Raw genomic sequence first — 10,689 nt, 5'->3', positions numbered from 1 at the left:
ACCTCAGCTTTAGGGTCATCAAGGTTAGTAGCTCATCGTGCTCAACAGACGATACCTCAGCTTTAGGGTCATCAAGGTTAGTAGCTCATCGTGCTCAACAGACAATACCTCAGCTTTAGGGTCATCAAGGTTAGTAGCTCATCGTGCTCAATAGACGATACCTCAGCTTTAGGGTCAAGGTTAGTAGCTCATCGTGCTCAACAGACGATACCTCAGCTTTAGGGTCAAGGTTAGTAGCTCATCGTGCTCAACAGACGTTACCTCAGCTTTAGGGTCAAGGTTAGTAGCTCATCGTGCTCAACAGACGATACCTCAGCTTTAGGGTCAAGGTTAGTAGCTCATCGTGCTCAACAGACGTTACCTCAGCTTTAGGGTCAAGGTTAGTAGCTCATCGTGCTCAACAGACGTTACCTCAGCTTTAGGGTCAAGGTTAGTAGCTCATCGTGCTCAACAGACGTTACCTCGGCTTTAGGGTCAAGGTTAGTAGCTCATCGTGCTCAACAGACGTTACCTCAGCTTTAGGGTCAAGGTTAGTAGCTCATCGTGCTCAACAGACGTTACCTCAGCTTTAGGGTCAAGGTTAGTAGCTCATCGTGCTCAACAGACGATACCTCAGCTTTAGGGTCATCAAGACCGTGAGAGAGAAGGGAGACCAGGACAACATCATCAGAAGCCTGAATCAGAGGAAGTGCCTAAAAGAAACATGCAGGGGGACTAAAGAATGAACTTGTTTTTTAAACCGTATGAAGTATCTAAATTGATTGTGTGTGATCGTCGTCTTGCAGGTGAACAAGGAATGTGTCCGTGGGTTGTGGGCGGGACAACAGCAGGAGCTGGTGTTCTTACGGAACAGGAACCCAGAACGAGGAAGCATCCAGAACGCCAAACAGGCGTTACGCAACATGATCAACTCCTCGTGTGACCAGCCCATTGGATACCCCATCTACGTGTCGCCCCTGACTACGTCCTATTGCAACTCACACACACAGCTAGGTCACATCCTGGGAGGACCAATCAGCATTGGCAATATAAGGAACTTAATCGTCAGTACCTGGCACAGGTAGGTCAAATCCTGGGAGGACCAATCAGCATTCTGCGTATGTTCCAATTTTCTTTCTTCCCTCCTAAAGTGTGCACTTGTTCACTTCTCTTCACTGATTTTGATGGGAAGTAGTGAACGAGTGTACACTTCAGGAGAATGTAGATAGTATTGGGACCCTCTCTTTAAAATGTATTCTAGGGAGATAACGTTCCACTGTGGTTCTGCTTGCTTTCTTGGGGTCTTGGCCTGGTTACTGTAAAATACTGCTTGCATTCTTGGGGTCTTGGCCTGGTTACTGTAAAATACTGCTTGCTTTTTGGTGTCTTGGCCTGGTTACTGTAAAATACTGCTTGCTTTTTGGGGTCTTGGCCTGGTTACTGTAAAATACTGCTTGCTTTTGGGGGTCTTGGCCTGATTACTGTACAATACTGCTTGCTTTTTGGTTCTTGGCCTAGTTACTGTAAAATACTGCTTGCTTTCTTGGGGTCTTGGCCTGGTTACTGTAAAATACTGCTTGCTTTTTGGGGTCTTGGCCTGGTTACTGTAAAATACTGCTTGCTTTTTGGGGTCTTGGCCTGGTTACTGTAAAATACTGCTTGCTTTTTGGGGGTCTTGGCCTGGTTACTGTAAAATACTGCTTGCTTTTTGGGGTCTTGGCCTGGTTACTGTAAAATACTACTTGCTTTTTGGTGGTCTTGGCCTGGTTACTGTAAAATACTGCTTGCTTTTTGGGGTCTTGGCCTGGTTACTGTAAAACACTGTTTTTGCTTTTTGGGGTCTTGGCCTGGTTACTGTAAAATACTACTTGCTTTTTGTGGTCTTGGCCTGGTTACTGTAAAATACTACTTGCTTTTTGGGGGTCTTGGCCTGGTTACTGTAGAACACTGCTTGCTTTTGGGGGTCTTGGTCTGGTTACTGTAAAACACTGTCCCTCCCCTCTCGCTCTCTTGTCCCTCCCCCTCGCTCTCTCGTCCCTCCCCTCTCGCTCTCTCGTCCCTCCCCTCTCGCTCTCTCGTCCCTCCCCTCTCGCTCTCTCGTCCCTCCCCTCTCGCTCTCTCGTCCCCCCCCTCTCGCTCTCTCGTCCCTCCCCTCTCGCTCTCTCGTCCCTTCTCTCTCGTCCCTCCCCTCTCGCTCTCTCGTCCCTCCCCTCTCGCTCTCTCGTCCCTCCCCTCTCGCTCTCTCGTCCCTCCCCTCTCGCTCTCTCGTCCCTCCCCCTCGCTCTCTCGTCCCTCCCCCTCGCTCTCTCGTCCCTCCCCCCTCGCTCTCTCGTCCCACCCCCCTCGCTCTCTCGTCCCACCCCCTCGCTCTCTCCCCTCCCCCCTCGCTCTCTCGTCCCTCCCCCTCGCTCTCTCGTCCCACCCCTCGCTCTCTCGTCCCTCCCCCTCGCTCTCTCGTCCCTCCCCCTCGCTCTCTCTCGTCCCTCCCCCCTCGCTCTCTCTCGTCCCTCCCCCCTCTCTCTCTCGTCCCCCCCCTCTCTCCCCTCCCCCTCTCTCTCTCCCTCCCCCTCGTCCCTCTCCTCTCTCTCCTCGCTCTCTCTCGTCCCTCGCTCTCTCGTCCCTCTACCCTCCCCTCGCTCTCTCGTCCCTCTACCGCTCTCTCGTCCCTCTACCCGCTCTCTCGTCCCTCTACCCTCTCTCGTCCCTCTACCCTCTCTCGTCCCTCTACCCTCTCTCGTCCCTCTACCCTCTCTCGTCCCTCTACCCTCTCTCGTCCCTCTCCCCTCTCTCGTCCCTCTCCCCTCTCTCGTCCCTCTCCCCTCTCTCGTCCCTCTCCCTCTCTCGTCCCTCTCCGCTCTCTCGTCCCTCTCCCTCTCTCGTCCCTCTCCGCTCTCTCGTCCCTCTACCCTCTCTCGTCCCTCCCCTCTCTCGTCCCTCTCTCTCTGTAGATTGCGTAAGGGCTGTGGAGCTGGCTGTAACAGTGGTGGGAACATTGAGGATTCTGATGCAGGGGGGTTGTCCTGCACCAGTGGTAATGGGACAGGGCTGAGTGGTGACTCCCAGCAGAGCTCGGTGTCCCAGGGGGGGCTGTCAAGACCGGCCGCTCCCCTGGCCTACCAGCCACACAATATGAGTGAGCACCACCACCACCACATACACCAGGGCTGGGGTGAGTCCATCTCTCCTCTCTACACAGACACCAACTAACCTGTATCTCTCCTCTCTACACAGACACCAACTAACCTGTATCTCTCCTCTCTACACAGACACCAACTAACCTGTTTCTCTCCTCTCCACACAGACACCAACTAACCTGTATCTCTCCTCTCCAAACAGGCACCAACTAACCTGTATCTCTCCTCTCCACACAGACACCAACTAACCTGTATCTCTCCTCTCCACACAGACACCAACTAACCTGTATCTCTCCTCTCCACACAGACACCAACTAACCTGTATCTCTCCTCTCCACACAGACACCAACTAACCTGTATCTCTCCTCTCCACACAGGCACCAACTAACCTGTATCTCTCCTCTCCACACAGGCACCAACTAACCTGTATCTCTCCTCTCCACACAGACACCAACTAACCTGTATCTCTCCTCTCCAAACAGACACCAACTAACCTGTATCTCTCCTCTCCACACAGACACCAACTAACCTGTATCTCTCCTCTCTACACAGACACCAACTAACCTGTATCTCTCCTCTCCAAACAGACACCAACTAACCTGTATCTCTCCTCTCTACACAGACACCAACTAACCTGTATCTCTCCTCTCCACACAGACACCAACTAACCTGTATCTCTCCTCTCCACACAGACACCAACTAACCTGTATCTCTCCTCTCCACACAGACACCAACTAACCTGTATCTCTCCTCTCCACACAGACACCAACTAACCTGTATCTCTCCTCTCCACACAGACACCAACTAACCTGTATCTCTCCTCTCCAAACAGACACCAACTAACCTGTATCTCTCCTCTCCAAACAGACACCAACTAACCTGTATCTCTCCTCTCTACACAGACACCAACTAACCTGTATCTCTCCTCTCCACACAGACACCAACTAACCTGTATCTCTCCTCTCCACACAGACACCAACTAACCTGTATCTCTCCACACAGACACCAACTAACCTGTATCTCTCCTCTCCACACAGGCACCAACTAACCTGTATCTCTCCTCTCCACACAGACACCAACTAACCTGTATCTCTCCTCTCCACACAGACACCAACTAACCTGTATCTCTCCTCTCCAAACAGGCACCAACTAACCTGTATCTCTCCTCTCCAAACAGGCACCAACTAACCTGTATCTCTCCTCTCCAAACAGACACCAACTAACCTGTATCTCTCCTCTCCACACAGACACCAACTAACCTGTATCTCTCCTCTCCAAACAGGCACCAACTAACCTGTATCTCTCCTCTCCAAACAGGCACCAACTAACCTGTATCTCTCCTCTCCAAACAGACACCAACTAACCTGTATCTCTCCTCTCTACACAGACACCAACTAACCTGTATCTCTCCTCTCCACACAGACACCAACTAACCTGTATCTCTCCTCTCTACACAGACACCAACTAACCTGTATCTCTCCTCTCCACACAGGGACCAACTAACCTGTATCTCTCCTCTCCACACAGGGACCAACTAACCTGTATCTCTCCACACAGACACCAACTAACCTGTATCTCTCCTCTCCACACAGACACCAACTAACCTGTATCTCCAAACAGGCACCAACTAACCTGTATCTCTCCAAACAGACACCAACTAACCTGTATCTCTCCTCTCTACACAGACACCAACTAACCTGTATCTCTCCTCTCCACACAGACACCAACTAACCTGTATCTCTCCTCTCCACACAGACACCAACTAACCTGTATCTCTCCTCTCCAAACAGACACCAACTAACCTGTATCTCTCCTCTCTACACAGACACCAACTAACCTGTTTCTCTCCAAACAGACACCAACTAACCTGTATCTCTCCTCTCCACACAGACACCAACTAACCTGTATCTCTCCACACAGGCACCAACTAACCTGTATCTCTCCTCTCCAAACAGGCACCAGCTAACCTGTATCTCTCCTCTCCACACAGACACCAACTAACCTGTATCTCTCCTCTCCAAACAGACACCAACTAACCTGTATCTCTCCTCTCTACACAGACACCAACTAACCTGTATCTCTCCTCTCCACACAGACACCAACTAACCTGTATCTCTCCACACAGGCACCAACTAACCTGTATCTCTCCTCTCCAAACAGACACCAACTAACCTGTATCTCTCCAAACAGGCACCAACTAACCTGTATCTCTCCTCTCTACACAGACACCAACTAACCTGTATCTCTCCTCTCCACACAGACACCAACTAACCTGTATCTCTCCTCTCTACACAGACACCAACTAACCTGTATCTCTCCTCTCTACAGACACCAACTAACCTGTATCTCTCCTCTCTACACAGACACCAACTAACCTGTATCTCTCCTCTCTACACAGACACCAACTAACCTGTATCTCCCTCTCTCTACACAGACACCAACTAACCTGTATCTCTCCTCTCCACACAGACACCAACTAACCTGTATCTCTCCTCTCCAAACAGACACCAACTAACCTGTATCTCTCCTCTCCAAACAGACACCAACTAACCTGTATCTCTCCTCTCCACACAGACACCAACTAACCTGTATCTCTCCTCTCCACACAGACACCAACTAACCTGTATCTCTCCTCTCCAAACAGACACCAACTAACCTGTATCTCTCCTCTCTACACAGACACCAACTAACCTGTATCTCTCCTCTCCAAACAGACACCAACTAACCTGTATCTCTCCTCTCTACACAGACACCAACTAACCTGTATCTCTCCTCTCCACACAGACACCAACTAACCTGTATCTCTCCTCTCCAAACAGACACCAACTAACCTGTATCTCTCCTCTCTACACAGACACCAACTAACCTGTATCTCTCCTCTCCACACAGACACCAACTAACCTGTATCTCTCCTCTCCAAACAGACACCAACTAACCTGTATCTCTCCTCTCCACACAGACACCAACTAACCTGTATCTCTCCTCTCCACACAGACACCAACTAACCTGTATCTCTCCTCTCCACACAGACACCAACTAACCTGTATCTCTCCTCTCCACACAGACACCAACTAACCTGTATCTCTCCTCTCCAAACAGACACCAACTAACCTGTATCTCTCCACACAGACACCAACTAACCTGTATCTCTCCTCTCCACACAGGGACCAGTCAGAGCTCCCAGTCGGTCCAGTCTGGCCTTGTGCACCACTCTCCAGCCCGAGCCTCCGTAACCAGCCAGTCTTCATCGTACCGCTATAACAGCAGTCGCCACTCGTCTCTCCGTACCTCAGCCACTGGCCTGGAGCCCTGCCGGCGCTACTCTACCAGCCAACTGTCCCACCGTACCCTCCCCACCTCCCTACAGCTTCGCCTGGGCTCCGGGTCGTCCTCGGACCCCGCCGGCCCCTCTGCCTCGCTCTCCTCCCACAGTATCCCGCCCTGTAAGAGACACACCCTGGTAGGCCTGCTGGGTAACGACGGGCTGGGTAGTGGCGCCGTGGTGGACCCGCTGGACCAACACGTCCCGGCTCTGACCGCCGTGCGGCGAGACGACATCTCCTACAGAGTGCAGGTCAGTCAGGAGAAAAAAAAACGTAAAACGCTTCGAATAGAAATGCCGTTTCTCTCAGAGGCGTTATAAGGGACAGTTTACCTAAATTACAAAATGAGTTCTGGTTTCTTTTCCATTGACTGCTTTCAGGGTAAAGAAACATTTGTACGCCATTTTGAAATGGATACTTTAGTTCAGATGGCGTTTCTCACATCCATTCCTGCAGGACCCCTAAACGGTACACATTTTAACCGTGGCCCCCGGGGAGAAGCACACCAGATGCAACTTGTCAACTAATCCTCAAGCCCTTGATTAGTTGAATGAGGTGTGCTTGTCCAGGGCCACAGTTAACATGTGTACCTAATGTGAGGTGGGGGTTGGGGTCTCGAGGACTGGAGTTGATAACCTCCCCCCTCCCCCCTAAAACCATTTTCTAATGTTATTTGATGTTGCGGATCGTGACACTTCTCCCACCAGATCGTGGATGTGAGCCAGGTGCTGGAGATCATTAACCTGTCGAAGAGGAAGGAGCTGCAGTGGCCTGACGAGACGGTGAGGCTGAGGGCAGGACGCAGCTGCTGGAGGGACTGGAGCCCCCTGGAGGGCATGGAGGGACATGTAGGTTCTCTACTTCCTCCGCGAGGTCACGTTTAACATTGCTTCATATTACTACAAGTAGTACACATCTCAGTTTTACATTTATCACTTCTAGAATTTTTTATTTATTTTTAACTTGAATATATTCATGTTTTCAATATTATATTAAATGTATTCATGCATATCAAGGAATGACTTTCTGTTCTTATACACCTCTCTCTCTGTCCTTACTCACCTCTCTCTCTCTGTCTCTATGTCCTTACTCACCTCTCTCTCTGTCTCTGTCTCTCTGTTCTTACTCACCTCTCTCTCTCTCTGTCTCTCTGTTCTTACTTACCTCTCTCTCTGTTCTTACTCACCTCTCTCTCTGTCCTTACTCACCTCTCTCTCTGTCCTTACTCACCTCTCTCTCTGTCCTTACTCACCTCTCTCTCTGTCCTTACTCACCTCTCTCTCTGTCCTTACTCACCTCTCTCTCTGTCCTTACTCACCTCTCTCTCTGTCCTTACTCACCTCTCTCTCTGTCCTTACTCACCTCTCTCTCTGTCTCTCTGTCTCTCTGTCTCTCTGTCTCTCTGTCTGTCTCTCTGTCTCTCTGTCTGTCTGTCTGTCTCTCTCTCTCTCTGTCCTTACTCACCTCTCTCTCTGTCCTTACTGTCTCTCTGTCCTTACTCACCTCTCTCTCTGTCCTTACTCACCTCTCTCTGTCTTACTCACCTCTATCTCTGTCCTTACTCACCTCTATCTCTGTCCTTACTGTCTCTCTCTGTCCTTACTCACCTCTCTCTCTGTCCTTACTCACCTCTCTCTCTGTCCTTACTCACCTCTCTGTCTCTGTCTCTCTGTCTCTCTGTCTCTGTCTCTCTGTCTCTCTGTCCTTACTCACCTCTCTCTCTCTGTCCTTACTCACCTCTGTCTCTGTCTCTCTGTCCTTACTCACCTCTCTCTCTGTCCTTACTCACCTCTCTCTCTGTCCTTACTCACCTCTCTCTCTGTCCTTACTCACCTCTCTCTCTGTCCTTACTCACCTCTCTGTCCTTACTCACCTCTCTCCAGTCCTTACTCACCTCTCTGCTCTGTCTTTACTCACCAGTCTGTCTGTCTGTCTGTCTTTACTCACCTCTGTCTGTCTGTCTGTCTGTCTGTCTGTCTGTCTGTCTGTCTGTCTGTCTGTCTGTCTGTCTGTCTGTCTGTCTGTCTGTCTGTCTGTCCTTACTCACCTCTCTCTCTGTCCTTACTCACCTCTCTCTCTGTCTTGGACCTCTCTCTCTGTCCTTACTCACCTCTCTCTCTGTCCTTACTCAAATGCTCTGTCCTTTCAAACTCTGGGTCCTGAATACCTCTCCCTCTGTCCTTACTCACCTCCTCCTGTCTTTAACTCACCTCTCTCTGTCTGTCTGTCTGTCCTTACTCACCTCTCTCTGCTGGCCAAACTCACCAGACCAGCCTGCTGACCTCTCTCTCTGTCCTTACTCACCTCTGTCCTGTCCTTACTCACCTCTCTCTGTCCTTACTCACCTCTCTCTCTGTCCTTACTCATCCTCTGTCCTTACTCTCTCCTCTGTCCTTACTCACCTCTCTCTGTCTCTCTGTCTCCTGTCTGTCTGTCTGTCTGTCTGTCTGTCCTTACTCACGTCTGTCTGTCTGTCCTTACTCACTCTCTCTCTGTCCTTACTCACCTCTCTCTCTGTCCTTACTCACCTCTCTCTGTCCTTACTCACCTCTCTCTCTGTCCTTACTCACCTCTCTCTCTGTCCTTACTCACCTCTCTCTCTGTCCTTACTCAAAAGAGCTCTGTCCTATCACCTGTCTGTCTGTCTGTCTGTCTGTCTGTCTGAATCTGTCTGTCTGTCTGTCTGTCTGTCTGTCCTTACTCAGCTCTCTCTGTCCTTACTCAAAAACTCTCTGTCCTTACTCACCTATGCTCTGTCCTACTCACCTTTATCTGTCCTGTCACCTTTCTCTGTCCTTACTCACCTCTCTCTCTGTCCTTTCACCTCTCTCTGTCCTTACTCATTTATCTTTAATCCACCTCTCTGTCTCTCTGTCTCTCTGTCTGTCTGTCTCTCTGTCCTTACTCACCTCTCTCTCTGTCCTTACTCATTCTCTCTGTCCTTTTCTCCACTTTCTCTGTCCTTACTCACCTCTCTCTTTCCTTACTCACCTCTCTCTGTCCTTACTCACCTCTCTTCTGTCTTTACTCACCTCTCTCTCTGTCCTTTACTCACCTCTCTCTCTGTCCTTTACAGTGGCTCTCTCTCTTTCTCTCTCTCTCTGTGTCAGTCTCACATCTCTGTCCACTCACCTCTACTCTGTCCTTACTCACCTCTCTCTCTCTGTCCTTACTCACCTCTCTCTCTATGTCCTTACTCACCTCTCTCTCTGTCCTTACTCACCTCTCTGTCACCAACCCTTCTCTCCAGGTGATTCACCGGTGGGTGCCTTGTAGCCGTGACCTCACCAGCCGCTCCCATATAGACAAGACCATCCTGCTGGTTCAGGTGGATGATAAACTGGTCCCCATCGTAGAGACTGGGGTCATAGAGCTGGGGGCCGAGGTCTGAGCCACTGGTTCAGGTGGATTATAAAACTTCATAGTCTTGGACTTGGTCGAAAGAGAAATGCTTGTTTTGAAACCTGGGATGAATACGGTCTGCCCTAATGACTCCACCCTAGTCCTCCTGGGAGTAACCCAGTCACGAGTTAGAGGTCAGGTTTCACCTTACTGCAGGCCAAAGAGCAGACCAGCCTGCTGACTCTCTGTCCTCTCCTCTGTCCTCTCTCTTCCGTCCACTCTCCTCTCTGTCCTCTCTGTCGTCTCTCTTCCATCCTCTGTCGTCTCTGTCCTCTGTCGTCTCTCCTCCGTGACCCGGAAACCGATGAGTGGTCGAGGAGTGTGTCAGTTCGTTAGTAGGCGAACGGAAGACTGTCCTCCCCTCCTTGTCCTAAGCCTCCTTTTTGACGAGGAAGCACAAGTGTATCCTACAAACGGAAAAGAGCTTGGATATCTGCCACACCCTTTTGAATCAGCTGTTGTATTGTCAGAGGAGAAAAGCAGCACGGACAGTCCACAAAAAAACTACTATTTATCCTTTATCTAGAAAATGTATTTGCACAACATTCTACAGTCCGGAACACATTTATCTGGGAATCCGCCCATCTAAAGTCTTCGCATGGAACTAAAAGGGGACAGTTTCATTTCATTCACGCATTTACAGTCCACACCCCTCTACAGTTTGACACATCTGACAGTTTTCACATCTAGAGTCCGCAGGACATTTGTTTGAGGGGAAAGATCTACAGTGGCGGTGGAGGAGACGGATGGCAGTCCACACATCTACAGTCCACACATCTACAGTCCACACATCTACAGTCTACACATCTACAGTCTACACATCTACAGTCCACACATCTACAGTCCACACA

General features: G+C 50.2%; 1 protein-coding gene and 2 long non-coding RNA genes across 5 annotated transcripts in view; 1 reads left to right on the top strand and 2 right to left on the bottom strand.

Moving 5' to 3' along the window:
* pcnx1 (pecanex 1) overlaps positions 1-10,342 on the top strand; it is a 118,196-nt gene extending 107,854 nt beyond the window's left edge. Inside the window, exons 32-36 of the mRNA XM_052485488.1 lie at positions 786-1,060; positions 2,928-3,112; positions 6,278-6,687; positions 7,144-7,284; positions 9,687-10,342. Coding sequence (XP_052341448.1) covers positions 786-1,060; positions 2,928-3,112; positions 6,278-6,687; positions 7,144-7,284; positions 9,687-9,827 — 1,152 coding nt within the window. The 3' untranslated portion in view covers positions 9,828-10,342. The remainder of the gene's footprint in view (positions 1-785; positions 1,061-2,927; positions 3,113-6,277; positions 6,688-7,143; positions 7,285-9,686) is intronic.
* Positions 5,061-5,948, bottom strand: LOC127913468 (uncharacterized). The gene is made up of 3 exons (XR_008085641.1): positions 5,770-5,948; positions 5,489-5,523; positions 5,061-5,185 (listed from the first exon to the last, which is right to left on the bottom strand). It is a non-coding gene; the product is annotated as an uncharacterized LOC127913468 (long non-coding RNA).
* Positions 7,313-9,053, bottom strand: LOC127913467 (uncharacterized). 3 transcript variants are annotated; one of them, XR_008085639.1, is made up of 4 exons: positions 8,965-9,049; positions 8,204-8,293; positions 7,623-7,798; positions 7,313-7,566 (listed from the first exon to the last, which is right to left on the bottom strand). It is a non-coding gene; the product is annotated as an uncharacterized LOC127913467 (long non-coding RNA). The 3 variants fall into 3 exon arrangements; XR_008085640.1 differs by having other exon boundaries at positions 7,645-7,798; XR_008085638.1 differs by having other exon boundaries at positions 7,316-7,498; positions 8,965-9,053.
* Positions 10,343-10,689: the final 347 nt, after the last annotated feature.

Source organism: Oncorhynchus keta, chromosome 29, assembly GCF_023373465.1.
Source record: "Oncorhynchus keta strain PuntledgeMale-10-30-2019 chromosome 29, Oket_V2, whole genome shotgun sequence".
Classification (NCBI taxonomy): Eukaryota; Metazoa; Chordata; class Actinopteri; order Salmoniformes; family Salmonidae; genus Oncorhynchus; species Oncorhynchus keta.
The sequence above is the reverse complement of the archived record's forward strand: the minus strand, read 5'-3'. Positions and strand labels throughout refer to the sequence as shown.